The 24534-nt window shown below is 38.7% G+C and overlaps 1 protein-coding gene across 2 annotated transcripts in view; it reads left to right on the top strand.

Moving 5' to 3' along the window:
- Positions 1-307: 307 nt before the first annotated feature.
- Positions 308-24534, top strand: part of LOC124141058 (zinc finger CCCH domain-containing protein 13-like) — a 113048-nt gene continuing 88821 nt past the window's right edge. Inside the window, exon 1 of one of the 2 annotated variants that reach the window (XM_048400184.1) lies at positions 308-381. In XM_048400184.1, coding sequence (XP_048256141.1) covers positions 346-381 — 36 coding nt within the window. In that variant the 5' untranslated portion in view covers positions 308-345. Of the gene's footprint in view, positions 382-8999; positions 9190-24534 lie in introns of those variants that run through there. The other variant, XM_048400180.1, reaches the window with a different exon arrangement.

Here is a 24534-nt window from a genome sequence, read left to right as displayed (position 1 = left end):
GTACCTACGTGCCTTATTCGAACCGTATACCTCTTGGCTCTCGGCAATAAATTGCTGTTGCGTGCCCCGGTACAATCACACGCTGGTAGAGTCAACATGGTGGTGATATGTATATAGTCACGGTCAAGTCATTGACTTGTTCAAATTAAAGGTACATGTTGGAGGAAATAATTTATTTGATTTCGTATCAATGCGTATTTGATTAGGCGCGTCGGTGAAGGTGTTGCTAAGGGCTGTCGTGTGTTTGAACGGAGTGTTTATACGGTTTATGACTCGTTACCGAAGTTAGTATGGTAAGGAGTTGATTACTGATGTACGTATGGATTATACTCGTTCCGTGTGAAAATGTCGACAGCAAGTTTGGAAACAGCACCAGAAGAGGTATCTTGGCACCCTCATCCTCAATTTCACCCTCACTGTTAGTTACCTGAGTTAGTCTTATCACCGAGCACACACTGGTATACATATATACTTATAGCTTATACACTATTAATTCTGGTAGTCAAGGTACGGAAAACTGTACCGTTGCAAAACGCGCCTCTGTGGTCTAGTGGGGGCGGTCGGGTAGCCTAGTGGTTAAAGCGTTCGCTCGTCACGCCGAACACCCGGGTTCGATTCCCGACATGGGTACAATGTGTGAAGCCCATTTCTGGTGTCCCCTGCCGTGATATTGCTGGAATATTGCTAAAAGCGGCGTAAAACCATACTTACTCACTGTGATCTAGTGGATATGGCGTCTGCCGGGAGAGCGGAAGGTGATCCTTTTTTTGGTTCGATCACCGGCCGCGTCATACCAAAAGACGTTAAACTATGGTACTTATTGTCTGGTGCTCGGCATTAAGGGGCTAAAACAAGGACTGGTCGGCTCGCAGACAGTATACTGGGTCTGGGTGGGGTGTCCATGCATGGTGTCTCAGTGGGCTAGTATTATAAAACCGGCATATGCATTAGTCCGGACTAGTTCAAGCAACCACACGTTTACTGTTATGCACGTCGCAATGTAAGTGCAATAGTCTTGCACGTGACGTTAAACCCTATTTCACTTCACCTCACCTCATCTTACTATTTCGAACTAATTTATGGTCGAACTTAGGTTTGCTGACATGTACACTACACAAGGACAATGAAGCTATTTACACGCTCATCTCGATGCAACTGTTTCGAACTGAACCATCACTCTGATTTATTCATGAAGTGAGTGACTAGGTGTAGGTGAGTGATTGAATGTTTTGTGTCAAAATATACACTAAAACTGTATACAGCTATATCACATTATGTAGTCTGTCAATTATCGACTCTGGCCGAATAAAGTGGTAGAGTGAGTGAGTGAGTGAGTGAGTGAGTGAGTGGGAATCGAACCCGGGCCTTTGGCGTAACCAATAAAATATCCCACCGCCCACTGGATGCTGTGAAGCCGGGTCAGTGAGATCCGACATTGTGACACCCGATAGCCATTACAGATGAAAGAGACGTATAAAAGAGATTGGAGGAGTCGAGAAGCTTTGACTCCATTTCATAATCCGGTACACTGTCACTCAAACCTCTACAACTGCATGCATAGTTAAATGTAGATACCACTCTCTTCCATATTTCCGTAAGTCATTTGTTCTGTTGAGTGAGTCGTTATGCAGAGCGAGGAAAGCATCAACACCGAATTTTGAGAGTTTGGTTTATAACCGTATATCTGTCACATCACGGTGTGTCAGTATAGTGTGGCAGGAAACCCCAAAGGAATTCAGGTCTTAGACGTTTACCACACTGGGAAAGATTCGTCATGAAAAAGTACATATGATAGAGTGAGTGAGTTGGGTTTAACGCCGCTTTTAACAGTATTCCAGTTATATCACGGCGTGTCAGCTTAATGTGGGAGGAAAGCCCGAAGTGATGCAGGTTTACCACTTTGGTGAAACCCACGAGCACGTGTATGGTGCTGACAAACCTGGAAACCGGAATTCGAACCCACAATCATAGGTTTCTGGCGCGCCGGAGGGACGCAACTCCGCACAGCGAATCGCGGCGCCTTTGACGACTTGGCCACCCGTGCCCCCTCACATATGATAGAGTGAAACATAAATCGTAAAGGGCGTAAAGAGAAAACAACGGCGAACATTACATGAATGGGTCGAAGAAGATCAGTGAGGACATCGGGTGTTCCCAAAAAGGTTCACCATGTACTCCCCCCTCCCCCCAGCTGCACCAGCCTGTCACACAATTTGCATAAAAACGTGGTGTTTGTTGACTGACGCTGCTCAGCAGTAGTCCGACCCTGCGACGGTGGCCTGCAAACATTCACGTGATGGACCAGAACATCTATAGCGCATTTACTGGTTTTGTTGAAATTAATAACGATATGTTAATTTGGAATTACGTCCGCTGTGTACAAGTGCTGATACTTTGCTGCATATAAGTACAGAAAAACGTGTTTAAACGTGTCACGGCCCAATATATATATAATTATATATATACGTCAAAACAGCGTGACGGTATATATGTAATCATGGAAATCACTGATCTATCTATTCGTTTTGCAACAAATGGGGGAGCGGGGGGTAGTTTTAATGTCTCGGCCCAAACATTTCTTTTGTCGACAAGCTTAGTTGATAAATGCTACTGAGCTTATGGTGAGACTGGGCATAAACATAGACCCAGTTCAAGTAAACGCCAGAGTATAACCAGTCTCGATTATCAGCCGAAACAGAATCCGTTGGGCGTAAGTTCGCCTCCGTGGTCTATGGGATTGACCATCTGCCAGAACAATTGTCCGGATTAACTAATGTTTCCGGATTAATGAAACATCAAAACTGAGGACTGTGCCTTTCCAAAACAGGGTTTCCGGTTGAGTGAGTGAGTGAGTTGGGTTTAACGCCGCTTTTAACAGTATTCCAGTCATATCACGGCGGGTCAGCTAAATGTGGGAGGAAAGCCCGAAGTGATGACAAACCTGGAAACATAATCGGGGCGAACCGGGATTCGAACCCACAATCATAGGTTTCTGGCGTGCCTCGCACCTCTGCACAGCGAATCGCGGCGCCTTAGACGACTGGGCCACCCGTGCCCTCGTTTCCGGTTGAAGTGGGCCCGGAATAATAATAAGGTTTAACTGTATTTGAGAAAATATTTGTCGTGAAATTCACCGGTCATGTTATGCAACATTCGTAGTCATCAGTTTCTAACTGTGTTTTTTTGCCCGCTAGTATATTCAGAAACAATGTGCCAGTTGAATTGTGCACTTGTATGCATCTTTTCCTGAGCTTTGAGTAGTTTCTTTGGTGAAATTGCCTCTTCCTCCTTTTCGGCTGTTGATGTTAAATTGTTTCTTATATGAAACAGAATACGAAAAGCCTGTTTGTTGTCGGCATCATGGAAATCCAAACAACTCCACGTTTATAAATAAAAGAGTTTCGATGTACCTTTGTCATAGTGGAAGTCTTTGATTTGTTACTTGGTGATATCAATAATACATTATGCATGATTGCTATTATTCTTTCTGATTAGCAAATACTAAGTTATTCCATGTCATATATTCTGGTCTCCAAACAAATAATCATGTAGAAGGTATGTATAATAATGTATAAAGAAGGTAAATGCCCTGGCTGAGATTTATAGTTCATTGTAAAAAAAGGTATGATGTTCAACGTCTCCAAAGTTTAGTTTCCACGCTGTGCCAGACTTTTCGCCCTAATTGTAATCCTTGTAATGTTAGCACAGTACCGGTGCTCATAGGTTGCTCCGACGTGGCACAAATCTACGACCTAGACAGTTTCTTTTCTTCCAATGTATGTTGAGGGCACGGGTGGCCCAGTCGTCTAAGGCGCCACGTTCGCTGTGCGTCCCTCAGAAACCTATGATTGTGGGCTCGAATCCCGGTTCGCTCCGATTATGTTTCTAGGTTTATCAGCACCATACCCGTCCTCGTGGGTTTCAACGAAGTGGTAAACGTCTGAGACCTGCATCACTTCGGGCTTTCCTCCCACATTAACCTGACACGCCGAGATATAATTGGAATACTGCGTTAAACCCAACTCCCTCACTCCAATTTATGTTGGCAGCGAAATACTGGTAAACGCGTAAGACCCTATATTAACTCACTGACTACCTCGAGTTTGTGTGCTACTTGGAACACAACCTTGTCTACAGCTATATCGTGGTTATATACACCTATATCTGCGTTATATACAGCTGTATCTGCGTTATATACAGCTATATCTGCGTTATATACACCTATATCTGCGTTATATACAGCTGTATCTGCGTTATATACAGCTATATCTGCGTTATATACAGCAGTATCTGCGTTATATACAACTATATCTGTGTTATATACAGCTATATCTGCGTTATATACAGCTATATCTGCGTTATATACACTGTCAGCTCTATCTGCGTTATATACAGCTGTATCTGATTTCTATACAGCTATATCTACGTTATATACAGCTGTATCTGATTTCTATACAGCTATATCTGCGTTATATACAGCTATACCTGCGTTATATACAGCTATATCTGCGTTATATACAGCTATATTCTGTGTTCTATACAGCTATATCTGCGTTATATACAGCAAAATCTGTGTTCTATACAGCTATATCTGCGTTATATACAGCAAAATCTGTGTTCTATACAGCTATATCTGTGTTCTATACAGCTATATCTGCGTTATATACAGCTATATCTGCGTTATATACAGCTATATCTGCGTTATATACAGCTATATCTGCGTTATATACAGCTGTATCTGCGTTCTATACAGCTATATCTGCGTTCTATACAGCTATACCTGCGTTCTGTACAGCAATATCTGCGTTATATACAGCTGTATCTGCGTTCTATACAGCAATATCTGCGTTCTATACAGCACTAACCGCGTTATATACAGCTAAAACTGCGTTATATACAGCTATATCTGCGTTATATACAGCTATATCTGCGTTATATACAGCTATATCTGCGTTATATACAGCTATATCTGCGATATATACTGCTATATTTGCGTTATATACAGCTATATCTGCACACAGGTCTATGTGGTCCTCATGTATCTACACATCCCATGACATATCCACACTCAGGTCTATGTGGTCCTCATTTATCTACACATCCCTCGTCATATCCACACTCAGGTCTATGTGGTCCTCATTTATTTACACATCCCTCGACATATCCATACACAGGTCTATGTGGTCCTCATTTATCTACACATCCCTCGTCATATCCACACTCAGGTCTATGTGGTCCTCATTTATCTACACATCCCTCGTCATATCCACACTCAGGTCTATGTGGTCCTCAGTTATCTACACATCGCTCGTCATATCCACACTCAGGTCTATGTGGTCCTCATTTATCTACACATCCCTCGACATATCCACACCCAGGTCTATGTGGTCCTTATTTATCTACACATCCCTGAACACATCCACACTCAGGTCTATGTGGTCCTCATCTATCTACAAATCCCTGAACACATCCACACTCAGGTCTATGTGGTCCTCATCTATCTACACATCCCTCGTCATTTCCAACACCCGGGTCTCTGTGGTCCTCATTTATCTACACATCCCTCGTCATTTCCAACACCCGGGTCTCTGTGGTCCTCATTTATCTACACATCCCTCGTCATTTCCAACACCCGGGTCTCTGTGGTCCTCATTTATCTACACATCCCTCGTCATTTCCAACACCCGGGTCTTTTTGGTCTTCATTTATCTACACATCCCTCGTCATTTCCAACACCCGGGTCTTTGTGGGCTTCATTTATCTACACATCCCTCGTCATTTCCAACACCCGGGTCTTTGTGGTCTTCATTTATCTACACATCCCTCGTCATTTCCAACACCCGGGTCTTTTTGGTCTTCATTTATCTACACATCCCTCGTCACCTCCAACACCCGGGTCTTTGTGGTCTTCATTTATCTACACATCCCTCGTCATTTCCAACACCCGGGTCTTTGTGGTCTTCATTTATCTACACATCCCTCGTCACTTCCAACACCCGGGTCTTTGTGGTCCTCATTTATCTACACATCCCTCGTCATTTCCAACACCCGGGTCTTTGTGGTCCTCATTTATCTACACATCCCTCGTCATTTCCAACACCCGGGTCTTTGTGGTCTTCATTTATCTACACATCCCTCGACATATCCACACCCAGGTCTGTGTGGTCCTCATATATCTACACATCCCTCGTCATTTCCAACACCCGGGTCTTTGTGGTCTTCATTTATCTACACATCCCTCGTCATTTCCAACACCCGGGTCTCTGTGGTCCTCATTTATCTACACATCCCTCGTCATTTCCAACACCCGGGTCTCTGTGGTCCTCATTTATCTACACATCCCTCGTCATTTCCAACACCCGGGTCTTTTTGGTCTTCATTTATCTACACATCCCTCGTCATTTCCAACACCCGGGTCTTTGTGGTCTTCATTTATCTACACATCCCTCGTCACTTCCAACACCCGGGTCTTTGTGGTCCTCATTTATCTACACATCCCTCGTCATTTCCAACACCCGGGTCTTTGTGGTCCTTATTTATCTACACATCCCTCGTCATTTCCAACACCCGGGTCTTTGTGGTCTTCATTTATCTACACATCCCTCGACATATCCACACCCAGGTCTATGTGGTCCTCATATATCTACACATCCCTGGTCATTTCCAACACCCGGATCTTTGTGGTCTTCATTTATCTACACATCCCTCGACATATCCACACCCGGGTCTATGTGGTCTTCATTTATCTACATCCCCCTTGTCATTTCCAACATCCGGGTCTTTGTGGTCTTCATTTATCTACACATCCCTCGTCATTTCCAACACCCGGGTCTTTGTGGTCTTCATTTATCTACACATCCCTCGACATATCCACACCCAGGTCTATGTGGTCCTCATTTATCTACACATCCCTCGTCATTTCCAACACCCGGGTCTTTGTGGTCTTCATTTATCTACACATCCCTCGTCATTTCCAACACCCGGGTCTTTGTGGTCTTCATTTATCTACACATCCCTCGACATATCCACACCCAGGTCTATGTGGTCCTTATTTATCTACACATCCCTCGTCATTTCCAACACCCGGGTCTTTGTGGTCTTCATTTATCTACACATCCCTCGACATATCCACACCCAGGTCTATGTGGTCCTCATTTATCTACACATCCCTCGGCATTTCTATTTCTCATGCACGGGTTCATTTGTTTATCTTAATTCTTCATAGCCTTGGCGTTCTCGACACTCGAAAAGTTAAGCACACCCCTATTTCTGAACAATGACAAATGGCAAAAATCATGGCATGGGATGACTGACCACAGGAGCTGGGCGATATCAATGTCATCGGATAGAACAAACATTTGGCGTTTCTTTTGCCCGTTAGTTTATGTTTAACTTGGGTTGATATGTTCTATGTCACGGGGTGAGGATGTGGTGAGGGTGGGGGTGAGGATGTGGTGAGGATGGGGGTGGGGACGGGTGAGGATGGGGTGAGGACGGGATGAGGATGTGGTGAGGATGGGGAGAGGGCGGGGTGAGGACGGGGTGAAGATGTGGTGAGGATGGGGAGAGGGCGGGGTGAGGACGGGGTGAAGATGTGGTGAGGATGGGGGTGGGGACGGGTGAGGATGGGGTGAGGACGGGGTGAGGATGTGGTGAGGATGGGGAGAGGGCGGGGTGAGGACGGGGTGAGGATGGGGTGAGGACGGGGTGATGATGGGGTGAAAATGGGTGTGAGGATGTGGTGAGGACTGGGTGAGGGTGGAAATGAGGATGGGGTGGTATTAATTTTGTTTCATTTATTTGCAGTCCCCGGATACGTTCTCAAGAAGCATATGCGATATCGATTTATATTTATATCATACACGTTATACTTGAGCACTTAATAATTTATGATTTTTTATAGGACACTTTCCAATTTATAACTGCTCAAACGCGCTGAGACATGATGGATGTGTCAAAGATTTGCTTGGAGAGCAAGTATTTTTTATCATTTTTGAAAGTTTGATTTCTTTTCTGATTCTCTGGTGTATTCTAAATTAATTTAGGTTACAAGTCCATGTAGAACCCAATTTTATAGATATGATAACTGAATTTATTATCTTAGCAAAAAATATCATTAATAACTGCTGAACAGGAACTTCAGACAGCCGTAATTCCGGAAATTACTTGAACCCGGCGTGTTTTGAATCCATTACCGTCAATTATCCAGGCAACAGAATATAGTTCAAACAAATCATAATCTATAATAATAATTAATAAATCAAAACATACACATATTGATTTGCATCTATAACCACCATAGTTATTTCGAGTCCGAGCGTTGGTGTGAGAGAAAAGCTAAATCTATCTGAGTCTACAGAACATGCAAGTCTCGCGTGACAACCTTGACGAGATTACATCTTTTTGTGTTCTGTCCAATTAAAACTACAAAGTTCTTCTGCATTATTTATTGCCCTAGAATCAACAAATAGGTACTGGGGTCGGGTCTCTCTCTCACCTCGCGTATTATTTATTCACTTTTATTAAGTAGCTTGACACAGTCAATCTGCCTCCGCCACGGCTGCAAGAAGAAAATCAGTATTGATCTATTTTGAGACATTTTAAAACGCTTCAATTACTATTATTAACACCGAAGTTGTTGCTAGTTATTTTTGCACAAAACATGCCTCATTTAATCGACTATCAAACACGCGATTTGAAAATGTGCTTTGGTCATTAAAAATCCCCATTTGCTTTCAAGAAACCAGTTTGTATCAAATAGGAACCTCACAGTCTTCTATATCTTATCAAATGCAGTTTTCTCTCGCAATAACATTTATCAGTGTAAACTAGTATTCTTTTAGCAATTATGAGACCTGTCTAGATAAAAAAAAACCAACCCGATTATCTTGTGTCTAATGTGTGTGTGTACATAAGATGTGGCTGTTAAAAACCAATAAGCGGTCTGTCGATGTAAGTATTTAACAGTTATGCCCCTTGGATAGATCACGTGACCTTCCTCCATTTGTTTAGCCTGGAAACCGCTCGGCATGTGATAGGGGGAAAATTCAGCTGAGTGCTATAGGCGGAGACACAGGCATGACTCTGATAATGATATCTCACGGATCTTAGCGGAGGATTTTTACCATCATGAGTCGAGCAGATTTTCGGAGTAGGCCGAATTCTCGACCACCTTCGGCCTCAGATCAGGTTTGTTCAAGCATAAAGTCTTTAACAATACAAAAGTTACTGTCGAAAACAAAGTTGACAGGTGGTGAGAAATCACTGCAGTCATACTCAGTGTCAATCAGATTTGTTAGCCGGTCCTTTCAATAGAATATGTTTGTCTCTAACTACATGTATGCAATTCGAGTATATTATGTTATAGAACAAATTTGTACTGATTAGTAACTTAATCCCTATAGATTATTCATAAGGGAGGTTATTTTTTTTTTTTAAATCGTGAATGTTGTTTAACGTTTCTGTTTCATATTGTCCAAATATAGCCCTATATTTCAACTCAAGACATAAGTTACTTACTGTGAAACATTTAACAAAACCCCCAAAAATAAATCCTAAATAGATCTATCTATTTTAGTTTGAAGATCAAGCAGTATTTTTATTTTTTAAGATGTGTTTGAGGTGAAAATTCGTTAGTAAAATCCACCCGAGTAAATGGATAAAAATATTATTTATGCTATCTATAGGTATCAAGTAGATGCTTCTGAGTTACAAATCCAAATACTGTTATATGAATATTCAAACTTTTAAAACAATAAGGAAACCAAAAACATTTATTGCTAATTTGCATATGGTTTCCTTTCAGCTAACCAAGACCAGTGATATGTGAATGCAGATGAAAATTTTCATTGTGTTTTAAAATACGAAAATAATTATCTCTTAATTCAGCAATGAGCCATGCTGATACATTTACATTTATGTCTTTTGGCGGACTAGAGGGCTATTGACATTGTCTGTTGCAGATTATTGTCATAATATCACAGCAGGAGACAGGAATTGCCTTCACAAATAACACCACTAAAAAGAAATTGACCCTGAGTCTCTACTGTGATTGCATATATATATATAGGCCTATACATATAATTCCTGAATGAAAAGCTGATAAACCATACTTCAGGTACAGCTAATGATCTTGTAAACCGGGACCATTTATTGAAATTTACATTATGCATTGCAATTCAAACAGTAGCATTATCAACTCCTTTATTGATGTGAGTTGTAAGGCCTTCAGCAACCAGTCAAATCAATTTCATTTACAGTGATGCAGACACAAGTCAGTTACATTTCAAGAACTCTGTGCCAACAGCACCATATTCAAAGCTTTTTTGTCTGCCACAGTCCATTAAGTATTGATCAGATATTGAGCTAGTGATAGGATTTGATTAATCAATTGATTTTTGATCAGACTTGAGGGATTTAGGGCGAGGGACCTCTGCACCAACTCTGGCCTTTTGTCTTTTACAATTGTTGCTATCAGCAACTATCGGGAGCGTCACAAGCTGATTGACATCTTACAAATGGCACTTTCTCTGATAAGCTGTAAATCAATATTGATTGATCAAGATAAGACACTTTTCTTAATAGGTGATATTCATTGGCTAAGATTTCTTTGTGAGACTTTACTCTGTAATATGAAAGAGATATTGCAGTCACCCTTAAGTCTTCTCAGGTTGTGGGCAGCCATTAGAGGAATAATGGCCAATATTTCGCTACATTACCTCTTATGGTTGGTCATAAACGATATGTCATAATTCCTTTGTTCTGCTCTCCAGTGTATGAGAGAATATATTTGGTAATGGTGGCATGTACTTAACAAATAACAGTACACAGACATTTAGAATTTTAGAAGGGTTGAAATGCATTCTTTAATATTTAAATAAAAAATAGTAATTAAAAAACAAACCAAAACACTGACGTAGACAGACAAGAAGGATCAGACTGCTTATACGGGGTGATCATTACACAATGTATGTGGTTTGCAAGGTGATTCTCAACAGTATAATGACTGTCCATATTTATGACTGATTTGATCTTACAGCATATGTTGTATCCACCGTCATAATCTCCCTGGGCACTTAGAACATGACAATGGGGATAGTGCTCATTAAAACCATACAAAGCAAGTTAAGTTTGTTTTAAAAAATAGGGCGGCAGTAAACAGACAAAATGTGAATTGTCATGTAAATATTCTGATGTACAGGAGTGCTTACAGTGTTAAAATTGGCACTCGTCCTGTAGTCCTGGCTTAACTGCCCAATAGTTAAGGTATAATAAGGACAAGTAGAAATTTGTTATGGTTTTGCTATTTGTTGTTATAAGGACTAATGGACTAAAAATGTTAGTTTCTACTGCTAGCCTATGATAATTTCTCACAGTTTGGTCTAAAAGTTGGTCAGAAGGCATTTATTAGAGCAGGGCACATTTGGTATATAAAATGTTGACATATTAAATCTAAAATTAAATCAATGAGAAGAGCACCCAGTCAAACAATATTCTGAACCCCTAAATGGTGATACACTGTGGAATACAAGTGAGGATAAAACTGTAACCAGGAAAGTCTGCTAGCCCAGATAAGGATATTAATATTGAAGTAAACGCCTATAAAGTAAGAATTCTACAACCCATGAGGATACTCAAAAGTAGAAACAAACATTTTTAATTCACTAGTCCTTATAATGATAACATATAGCAAAACCCAGAAAAGTGTCAATTTCAGCTAGTCCTTATGATACCTTAACTATTGGACAACTTTGCGAGGACTACAGGACTATTGCCAATTTCTAACGCTCATACTTTTCATACAAGACCCACTTTAATGGGCCGGTGAAACATTCTGTTTTTGAAATCTTGAACAATATAAATTTAATTTTCCACATCAACTGCACATAATAAATGATTCTTACATATAAATAAATAATTTGTTTTGGCCTAATGAAACTTATCTATTATGGAACAATAGGACTAAGACTTCCAACTGTTAAATCACAAATACATGTAACAGCATATATACTCATTGAAAGTTTTGTCATTCATACAATGTACCTTCAAGCCTCTTGCAGATTTCTAATTAATAATTAATTTGTTTTGGCCTAATGAAGTCTTATCTATTTTGGAATAACAGGACCAACACCTCCTACTGTTACATCACAAATAACATATATGTCATAGAAAGTCTTTCCATTCATACCTCACAACCTCTTACACATTCAGCATATCAGATTGGTAAATGACGATTGCCTGCCATAAAATGCCGTGAGTTCAAGGGTGGGTCGTAATTGTTTGTGAACGGCATGACGTTTGTATGATAGGTACATAATGATAGAGTTTTGTATGCAGAACATTCTTGCCTTTGACAGTTGTAAGACGGGCAGCACTAAACACTTCTGATAAGTTTGTTTGAACGGTAGTTTGTCATTGAAGTGAACATAGCAACAGCCAATATTGTGAGTTTTGAACAGTGAAACCGTCTTCGATAACAATGTTGATTTAGTAATCATATTTAAGCCTGTGTACGCACAAATAATATGTGCACTCTGTATTTTACATGGAGTGCTTCCTAGTGCTCTGCCACTTTGGTCTATACCAGGCAAAACCATGCAAAACTGTGGTCACTTTCATTTCTTACCTTGGTATACCATGATACACCATGGTCATTGAAGATTTTACCATGGTAGACCATGGTCATCTTAGACAAAACCAAGGTAGACCATGGTCATCCAAGACATTGCCATGGTAGACTATGGTCATCTTATGGTCATGGTTATTTAAAACTGTGATAAAAAATGAAAATTGACCTCCTATTTCATAACTTTGCATTTCATGTATGAATAAGAAATAACGGAAACATCAAATGAAAAGTAATACTATTGTATCAATAGCACTGGTAAGAAGCATTATGAGCTGAGTTTGTGTTGTTAGTTTGTCTTTCATTGTGTTTCTTGAGTGGAAAATATCCACTTTTATTACCCGGTTCATGGTTCAAGATATGTGAGCTCAAATAACGTATAACATGTATAAGGAGCAGACGTGTATAATGATTTCCTCAGTCGATAGATTGTTGATGTCATACAGCCAGTATTGTTTATGTGATTTGTAATGACATCACAATGATAATGATGTCACAGACTATAATTGTTGACATCATGTTAACACTGTTAATGTCTCAAAACAATTATATTCAATAATGAAATCTCTACTTCTGTCCGACACCTTGTTCTTACGAAAGTGGTGAACCTCTGAGACCTGCGTCACTTTGGGCTTTCCTCCCACATCAAGCTGACACGCCATGATGTAACTGAAATACTGTTCAAAGTAGCTTTAGACCAAACTTGCTCCTACACACACAACTTGTGATGAACTTGGATAAAAAGGTGTTATTACAATGGTATATGTATGTGTCATAATTGTGTATACAATTTAGGAATTGTTTTCACAATCACTTGGGTAACGCCGAGACTTGGACATCAAATCAGTTTGCTACTCATGTGATGTAACCTCAATAAAAGTTAGATAATGAACAGTACATCTTATCTGTTGATTTAATGACATGCACTATTGCTTATGCTACTGTCATGTCAATGATTCTGGATAGTTTGAGCCACGTGGAGGATTCCAGGTCAGAACAGGTCCCCAGTACCGCAAGCTTGACATTAGAGCCGACTAACATGAACATTGGATACCTAGGCTATATACAGTGAAATATATTGTGATAATGGCCTGTGTTGTGATAGATATTGCCATATACTGTCATCAACACACTGCCATGTTTTCCTTTTGAACATCCCTTCATATTTTAAGATCGAAATAGTGCCCTAATTGTGTCTGCCTTTCACCTATTATTGGGAACGATCTCGTAGTCTCGGCTGCCATTTGTGACCATGAACTCCAAAGTAACGCTTGATCAAGGGGAAAGACGCGGTAACAGACTAATGTGTGAACTGGAAATATTCTTCTTCTGAAATTAACTGTAGCAGGAAGATTATATTTTTTGCATTATTGATAAAACCTAAATAAATACACTTATGTATGCATTCTCAACATACCGACACATTTAGATTGTCGCGAAATATGTATTTCTGAAGTTCTGTGTCATGGTGAATAGGTAATACAAGGCTTACAAGGCTATGTGATAGGCTGATGGTGTGAAACGTTTTGTTTGTTTGTTTGTTGTTTAAAGCCGCTCTCGGCAATATTCCAGCTATATGACAGCGGTCTGTAAATAATTGAGTCTGGACCAGACAATCCAGTGATTGACATCAGGAGCATCGATCCACGCAAGTGGGATACGATGACATGCATAAACCAAGTCAGCGAGCCTGACCTGGTCACCCGATCCTGTTTGCTTTTACGGCAAGCATAGGTTGCTGAAGACCTATTCTTCCCTGGATCTTTACAGGTCCGGTGGGACATATGATCATGCTTGGTTTGCTTGGTCCAGATTAGCCTGTTTACAGGCCACTGTGATACAGTTGTAATACTGCTGACTTCGGCATTAATCAACATTCACTCACTTACTCATATACACCTAAGTTTATGTGTACACTTTAATCCTATACTTCTTTATAAACTCTGACAGATAAACTTTGAGTACTTGTGAGAGTAAATGCAAATAATGGTTTTTAGAGATCGGAATCCATCAAGCTGATGACTGCAGTATAAGCTGTCTGTCGTAAGGCTCTTGGAGTTAAGATATAGGGAGACAAAAGTATGGAATATACTGACATGTAATTGGCACAGAACTAGGTCAATTCAAGGGCTGAATGAAGTGTTTCTTCCTTTCAATATGTCAGGTTATTTGGAAGCCAAATGTATCCAATTGATTGTTAAAATGAAAAAAAAATCTGCTAGTTTTAATACTGATCCAAAAAACATAAATGCAAACAAACAAGAAAAATTATTTCCTTTTGGATTCTTTAAACACAGCAAGATAAGTCTAGTTACATTTACATTGGCGATTTGAATTTTTGTTCTCTCACGTTGCCACGACAAATGCTTCACTTGAAGCTCAGCGATTCTTCCAACCAACTATAAAATGAACTCCAAACGTCTGCATTATAAGAAATACAGTAATGGGCACAAAGCAGTAACGAACTTAGTCTTTGATTTTTTCTTTTAGAAAGGTTATATATTTATTATTTTTTTATATTATGCTGTCAGGTTTTTGAGGGATAAAACCAAGTAATTACATAGGTCTGGTCTTTAGGTTTTTGTAAGGAAATTTGAAAAAAAAAGCTACTTGAAAGTATTGGTTTCAAACTTAGAGCAACTGCAAGGTCATTGTTTTATTTTCATCTGTAGGTTTGAAGACAAATTTTTTCGTGGCAAACTTTCTTGCACGGTATCCAGTTTTCAACAAAACCGGGTAATTGTTGTTTGTAAACAGAGACTTGTAAATGATGTTATCACAGATAACTTTTGCTCTCTGGTCAACTGTTGTCTCCCAGTGTTGAAATGCAGGAACAGGTTCTTACCTGTTAACGAAGTTAACCTGTATATTGGAATGTGACACTGATTTCCCTGTAATCAGATCGCAGGTGTGAATGGAAAGGTGTTACAGGTGTGATTTGGTTTTCTGACTAGAACTGGTTTTAGGTATCAGTGTTCTGACAAAACCAATCATAATAATTTTACCTGCATTTCAATGTTATTTGTTTCCTTAATTGTTGTAGGTGTTGTTTTTTTTATTTGCCCCTGTTTACAGAAGTCATACTCATAATGATGAAATCTTTTTGCAAAATGGACGTTAATTTTGATAATTTGCAGTTTAACATGGATGCCCCACTGAGACACGTCATGGGTCTAAGCCAAACAGTCCTTGATTTAAACATGAAATCCTTACATGTATAATAAGACCGGTGAAGATCTGGGGTAGAATAGGTCTTCAACAACCCATTCTTGCTGTAAAAGGCGACTATGCTTGTCATGAGAGGCGACTAATGGGATTGGGTGGTCAAGTTTGCTGACTTGGTTGATGCATGTAGTCATATCCCAATTGTGTGGATTGATGCTCATGATGTCAATCAATGGATTGTCTGGTCCAGACTCAATTATTTACAGACTGTCATATAGCTGGAATATTGCTGAGTGCGGCATCAAACAAACAAACAAACAAACAGGGGTAGAAACTAACTGTTTTAGTCCACTTGTCCTTATAATGATAACATATAGCAAACCCCTTAGAAATGGCAAATTTCTACTAGTCCTTATGATACCTTTACCATTGGGCAGTTTGGCAACGGACTATCGGACAAGTGCCAGTTTCTAACACTGACAAACAAACAAACAAACAAACAGGCAAACATGTATTATAATAAACAAAACATTCACTTTGTGAAGCTCACTAATGTGGGATGATGGTGCTATGCCCTTAGTCAAATCCTTGCATGTATATGGTCTCTGTATACAGTAGTAATACCAAGCGCCAGGCAGGGGAACAACAAGAACCATCTTTTAATGTCTTTTTGTATGATGTAGCTGAGGATCAAACCACAAAACTTTCCCACTCTCGCAAGATGCTCTATCCACTACACTAATGAGAACAATAATAAAGAAATCAATCAACCATCAAATGCATCAATGCATGATTAGACAATTTATGTGAATAAACAAACATACACTTGAATAAATAGATAAATACAAATAGAGTATTATTTGATTTTGTGACCTTTATGTCATTTTTTCAAAAAGTGGAATCATTTGTGGAATTTGAGTTTAACAATGGACATTTTTGTACATTAATGCAGAAAAAATCAACAAAGAACCAACAACTTTTTTAGTTTTCAGCCAAATCGTCTGATTTGTACCAAAAAATAATGTAATCCCCTTTCTTGGAATTATATATGTGGATCATGCATGGAGGAATGTTTCAAGTTTAGATCAGCCCTGTGTGACTATAGCCATTATCCAGTGGACGTAAGTTCATCCCGGGTGTTATCATTCCAAATACAATATTACAGCTTATATCCATTGAAGTAAAAATAAGAGGATCTCAGGCTGCCAAAGCTTGTGTTACACCTGTTGTTGTACACAGAAGGTTGGGGTAGCAAACCGTTACTGGTGGATAGGTCGTTGCACTTGGCTCATCACACACAATGATCAAACATACCAAACCTCATATAGAGCACCACAGGTGTTCCAGCCGAGGAGGCTTGTCATCCAGCTTAACATTAATGTTCCAAGCCTGCTATGTTTCAAATGAATTGCTGAGTGATCTTTTTATAGGGGCAATGTGATATTGTTGGTTTATGATGCTGTCTATACTTGACAAACGCATAAACCTTGGTATTTCCTAACCAGTGGGACCTGTTCCTCTGTCTGAGGCAAGACCACTGACTGTATTTTTCATTCCTCTTTTGTCACACTTTGTCTGTCTATTCTTCCTTCTATTCATATTATTTGTCTCTCATTTTTGTCTTTGGGTCACGCTGTCTGTCAATTGTCAGTCTTTTCTGCTTATTGCCTTTCAACATATTTTCGATCGTGGTGTTTTTGTCTTTCTATAATTCTGCTGTCTGTCCTTCAATGTGTTTCTTACTGCTGTTTACATTGGTTGAGTGAGTTAGTGAGTTGGGTTTAACGCCGCTTTTAACAGTATTCCAGTTATATCACGACGTGTCAGCTTAATGTGGGAGGAAAGCCCGAAGTGATGCTGGTCTCAGACGTTTACCACTTTGGTGAAACCCACGAGCACGGATATGGTGCTGACAAACCTAGAAACATAATCGGGGTGAACCGGGATTCGAACCCACAATCATAGGTTTCTGGCGTGCCCAAGGGACGTAACTCTGTACAGCGAATCGCGGTGCCTTAGACGACTGGACCACCCGTGCCCCCTTACAGTGGTTGAAATTAAACATGAAAGTGAAGGGGTCCTGTCATAACCCCAGGCTGTAACCAGATCAAAATACTTTCGAAGAAGGACCCCAGGACACCGTTTAATTTCAAACACGGGTTTATCTTTCAGTTTGTTTGTCTTTCTGTTTGCTTTTCAATGTGTTTATCTTGCTGATGTTTGTCTGTGATCAAGAATTGATTGTTTACCTGCCGCTGTCGTATTGCAGAAGTACTGCCATGCGGTGTTAGGCAAACAAACAGACACTTACTTTTTTATACAAATTGTGTGAGTGCTTATCCATTTCACATACACCTAGTGTCATCACAGATTTTCAGTGATCCATTCATATAATTCAACAACTATTTTGCATTTTACACCCAAAGGAATTTTTTTTATATCAGATAATTGATTATACTCTGGTGGTTAAGCGCTTGCTGGTCACAAGGAAGACCTGGGTTTGATTCCCCACATATGTAAAATTTGTGAAACACGTTTCTGGTGTCCCCGACCGTGATATTGCTGGAATATTGCAGAAAGCGGCGAAAAAAACGTACTCACTCACTCATCCGAGCGTGGACATTTTATATTTACAGTGTGTTTATGTTGCTAATGTTAGTTTTTCAATGTGTTTTCTTTCGATTGTTTATCTTTCAGTTTGTTAGTACTTCTACTGTGGACCCGTGAAATTCCAGGGTGGAATAGGTCTTCAGCAACCTCTCGGCTTGCTGTTAAAGGCGACTATGCTTGTCGTAAGAGGCGACTAATGGGATCAGGTGGTGCGATGTTAACAAACAAACACACAAACTTTCTACTGTGTATATTTCAGTTTATTCACCGGCTACTCTTTGTCTTTCTATTGTTTGTCTTACAATCATCTCTGTCCTTCTAGTGTTCTGCGTTTCATGGCTTTATAAATACACCATTGTACACTCTGCTTGTCAATATGTTGTCTTCTTGAAAAATATATTTTAAACATTCTTATATTCAGCCTAAAAGAAGGTATTTGATATGTTCACATCTTGTCTCATCAAAAATAAAATATCCTCAACTGAAATATTCCATCTGAAAATCTGTGATTCATGTTAAGCAAAAACTTTGTCATATTTAAAAAAGATGGATATATGTGTATTATTTATCAACATGAATACATGATCGACAGATCATGAGACTCATTTGTTGTCAAGGAAGCGCAAGTTGTCAAAGTTGTCACCCTTTACCCATGTCAGGATCCAATAGTTATTAGTTAATCCCAGATTATCTCTGATTATGATCTTTGGTCTGTCAGCACCTTACTAGCCTTGCTCCATGGCTGTACTGCATGATAAGTCAATGTATGTATAGTAATTCTATCATAACGATCAGCAAGTCTAGATAACCAGGATGCCAATCTTTGTTTATAGGGACAACTTGTAATGATGATTTATAGAATCTGTAAATTATGATTTTAACTAATAATCATTTCCTGAGAGACTTGTGCAAGTCTAGCACCACACCTGCCCATATGTGTTTAACTGTAGTGTTGCACATCTTCCACCTGTTTCACTATGAGCTTTACTCCAAGATAAAACTGAAATATTTTTCAAAACAACATTAAACCCTCACTCACTTTTAAGCTAAAGGAACATTGTTTAGTCTTATCAGGTACAGCTGATAGGACATTATCAAAATTTCTAATAATGTCATCCATGTCTTTGTTATACCTTAATCTTTATGAAAACAAATCAGATGACAAGCGGTCCAAAGTTATTCCTTGCATATAAACAATAGGCTCATATATTGATCCTTGTCCTTAGAAAAAGTCCCTGCACTTTAAGGAGATAATGACTCCGGCTAAGACAAATAGCTTGAAGAACTGTACAAAGACAACCAGAGAATATTGACAGGACTTGTTAACGCTCAAACATACTAAACCTGCGTAGATATCTACCTGTTGATTGCATGCACTACCTGGCGTCTTTGTCTCCAGCTCAGGCCACGGACAATACGAGCACTCACTTGGAATGTTAGTCTGAAGGAGATTTGACAGTCTGTGTCGGAATGCCTGACATGTTGTAATTCTACAGTAATGCTACACTGCTGTTGGTTGTAATAATTATGTTAAAAATAATTTGAAGAAGTTGAAGAAGTTGAAGTAAAATTAACTACATTAGAAAATGTTTGGAAGTCGTACTTGATCTTGACATCTTGATACTTAATACACTGTTACAAGAACCTGATGGTATTATATGTTAAAATACTGTTTTGTTGATAACATTTTGTTTGTTTTTATTGAATTTTTTTTCTAAATCTATTGTTCATGAATATTATTTCATTCATATCTGAAAGCTTCGATCCAACTGTCTTTATGTCGGAAATGAAATGCTGAAGTAAGCACATATATCACTGACCATTGTAATCACAATTGTGAATCAGATGATTTCTTTTCCAAAATCCATTTTTAAGGTCAGAATAAAACCTATGGCGATAATGTCATTGATATTTATATGTCAGTACTTAATTTCAACAGCTGGTTTAAGTCTTTTTAAAATTGCAATAACCATCATTATTGTTGATAAACAATAATTGCACAGGCCTTGTATATTTAAATATGTGTGCTTTTCAAAGGTCTTACAATTTGATAATGTTAATGTTATGTGTACTTTAATAATTTTCTATCTAATTGGGGCAGAGGTGACACAGGTGGCCCAGTCGTCTAAGGCGCCGCAGTTCATAAGTAATATTGAAACATTTGTGTACAGGGACGTAACTAGGGGTATTAAAATGTCAGCAAACATGTTGCTTACTTTTTTTTCATAAACACTTATAACACGTATCTAACACAGACCAAACACAAACACACCCTCACGTTAAACACAATCAGGCCCTTACACAATATCTCAAAAAAGAGACATCACATATATTCCACCACGTGCTGGACATGACACATTGTCAGTGTAGAACAGTTGAATCAATATGATCAAACTCAGATAACCTCCAACACCTGTAAATTGACCAAAGATCATGTCACAATAACAAATGAAAGAAGAACACACAATCAGTACTTTCTTTAAATATATATATTTTTTTAAATGATTCTAAGTGTAAGCACATGCATTTTGTGCTATATAGTAGCTACACCTCTGGTGTTGACTTTTTTTGAGAAATAAATGACGAGAAGAAGATGTTTATCATACCATAAAACACTGCAGGGAGAAAGTACCATAAGGGGTGCAGCCCTGATTGCTGTATTCTCCCGTCAGTGTTTTATTGTATGATAAACGACTTGTGGCGTTTATTTTTTATATGAGATATCAACATTATGTGCAGTTTTTTAAGGATTTTATAAAAAAAGTACAAGCTTTAAAAATATCCGTATGTAAATAATGATGACTTCCTGAATACAATCCGACCTTGCAAAATCGGACAAGTCCATTTTATGAATAGGGGCATTACGTTTGGTATTTCCCTGATATTCTCATGGTTTTCACGTTGATTATCTGTACAGTTTCTCCCAATACTGATTGCCATATCTCTCCCACCTTTAAATGTGATCATTCGGCCACTGCGTTGATGTTGCCCAGTTACATCTATGGGGAACAACTCTATAGACACTTCCCTAAAAAAATAACGTCTTCCAATTTACGCTGTTATCAAGTTGCGAGAGCATGTTCGAGTCGCCAGAAATGACGTCATGATAGAACAATGTTTTATCGTGAAATAAACCACACTTCGATCTTCATTGGATGTACAGGGTGAACCGTTCTGACAATTTAATACAGAATGTCCAAATAAATCTGTTTGAAAGCACATGAGTGTTTAGACTTGAAAAGGCATTAACGAGACTCAGTGTTTATGGGCCATGTTATCATGGCTATAGTAATTCATTGAGAGTATCTAGGTTCAGATTACTGAATTCTCTTTACCATATTAAAACAATCGGTTTAAGTTCTTTGCACCCATTATCGATAGTGGCTCATGTGACCCAAATGTTTGTCTTTGCTCTCAGAATGTCAACGAGCCATCAAGTTCCTTGAATCAATGCATTTAGAAAAATAAAACCTCATAGAAGTACATTGTGCTCTTGATGTATAGGAAACCTCTGACAGTAGAAGAGTTGTAATGTTTCTGGCCTCTGATAGGGCAGCATATACAAGTCAGATTGAAGCTTTCCGTGGGCACAATTCATTTAAAGCCTTCAACCGGAGAGCTTTCTGTCTTTTGATTCAATACCAAGTATAAACACATTGTTGTTCTACGCTGCCATGGCAACGGACAATAAACAATGAGAAACAAATCAATTCTTGAAAAAAACAGTGGAGTAAACTCGTTGCATTCAAGAACAAAAATGGTTTCAACACAGAATTGATATCAATGTAAGCTTGAGGAGATTGGATTGGTGCTGGTGTTAAGATATAGAACATGCAGAAAGGAAAGTGGAATTGAGTGTCTTGGTAACATCGGTACAGAAGCCTTTTAGGGCCATTTGTTTTTTTATTTTAAGCTTGTAATTTCAAGATAATAAGGTGAAATTCCAAGATACTAAGTTGAAATCTCAAAAAACATACTCAGTTGAAATTTCAAGATAATGATCTTAAAATTTTAAGATAATGATTTAAATTTCAACTTAATATCTTGAAATTTCAAGTTATAATCTTACAATTTCAAGTTATAATCTTACAATTTCAAATTAATATCTTGAAATTTCAAGATCCTTAAAAAAAATATCTTGAAATTTTAACTTAGTATCTTGGCTTTCCGTAGTACAAGAAAAAAATAAAAATACGACTGGCCCTAAAAGTCTTCCGTACATCTGTATTACTTTCAAAATATTTTTTCAAGTTATTAGTATTACAATTGCCTTGCTATGTGGGATTATTTCACTTGTCGGAACACCCCTCTTTCCTTTATATCGGAAGTAATTGGCTGGTGAAGAAAGGTGATGGGATGAGATTTTATCAGCGGAAGTCATGAGGCGTGTTTATATGTTACATATAATTCATGACTTTCTCGCGTTCCCATTAAGGAATTAAATATTTATCCTTGTGCTATTTGTCTGCATAGCATGGCTTCCTGAGAGGTAACACAATCCTCGGGCTTGTGGTGGTCAGTCACGCAAGATGGACACTTGTAATCTGTTGGTCATGCAACATCGGTCAAGTGGGTGATTGTAACCCTTTTGTAGTCAGTAACGTGGTATCACGTGGAACATGCTAAACTTGTACAGGTTTAGGAACTGAACCACTGTAGTTTTAGATTTTAATATTGAATGATCTGAGATTGTTTATGGATCCCTGTTATAACGGACAATAGATAAGATATATACCATATTCGATGCAATAAGCGCCCCGCTCTAATAAGAGCCCACAGCTATATTTGCTAATATATTGGCATGTAAACAATCCCAATTAGCACCCCTTGCAATTGATCAATGTTCACAAGACTTATTTATTGGCTACAATACGCACTCGTGTGTTATATGCACCCTTAATTATGGGCAATTAAGTTCTGGAAAAATATTTCTGTCGTACATAAACATTTCAGGCTGTCAGCATAAACCACAAAATTCATCTTTCAACTCTGTTTTTTTCACCAAAATAATATTCTAACAAGAGCCCCCTATTTCTAATTTTGAGAGCGACCTGGGCACTTATTACGTTAAATACGGTAATATATATAAGCCCTTCATGGTTTATTCTCCCTGCAGTGTTTTTTGGTACGATAAACAACAGCCACTCATTTATTTCTTATATGAGTGTCAACATTATGTATAGCCTCTTTAGGGATGTTAGCAAAAAAGTACACGCTTTAAAACATTTACTCTTATTTTTAAAGTGACTGAGCTTAATTTTAACGTCACATCGTCATTAATTCAGCCATATAGCGACCATATTTTTAAAATAATGATGACTCCCTGAATACAATGTGACCACAGCAAAGTCGGACAAGTCCATTTTATGAACAGAGGGGCTAAGATTGGTATTTTGAGGATATTCTCACAATCCTCATGACGATTATCTGTACCTTATTACATCTGTACCTGTTTGTGAAGAACCGCCCTATACTCTGCCCTTGTGAAGATTTGGACTTGTATGCTATGAGACCAAAGGTTGAAGGCTGTACAGAACATTCAACGAGTAAAATCCTGTATGCCATACTTTAAATGTTTTAGATTAAAAAATATCACAAGTTCACAAGTGACAAAGACTTATTTGTAGAGAAATATATTATGACATCAAATTTTGGACTGCCATGACACTTTCAATTTGGTATCTCAAACATTTGGTAACATCATGATAGCAATACAGTCTGGCTAACCAAGTTGTATGTCTTTTTACAAGATGGACAAAGCCAATCAGAAAGCTAGATTCTCTAAGGAGTAACAATAAACACATTTCCATGTGATGAAAACCATATTGAATTTTAGCTATGTTGTTTACCCAGTATGATTTTTAGAGGAAGTGTGGTATCTCCTCTTTACTTGTTCAAGACATTAATAACACAAATAGCCCTTAATGGGTCCTGTCCTTCAGTGTGTTCATGTTGTGTTATATGGTGCCAGGTGCTTCTTGATAACACTTGTATTCACCAGGTATTGGTCCTGTTGTCCTTTTATGAGCAATACAACTGCAGCATGCTGCTACCTCCATTGTGCTACAGTCACCAGTGTTATTCTAAGATCCTGTTTGTAGTCTTTTTGAAATATTGCATTTTGTTTGAATAAG

This window comes from Haliotis rufescens, unplaced genomic scaffold (assembly GCF_023055435.1).
Source record: "Haliotis rufescens isolate VD_foot unplaced genomic scaffold, xgHalRufe1.0.p SCAF_2, whole genome shotgun sequence".
Taxonomy (NCBI): domain Eukaryota; kingdom Metazoa; phylum Mollusca; class Gastropoda; order Lepetellida; family Haliotidae; genus Haliotis; species Haliotis rufescens.
The sequence above is the reverse complement of the archived record's forward strand: the minus strand, read 5'-3'. Positions and strand labels throughout refer to the sequence as shown.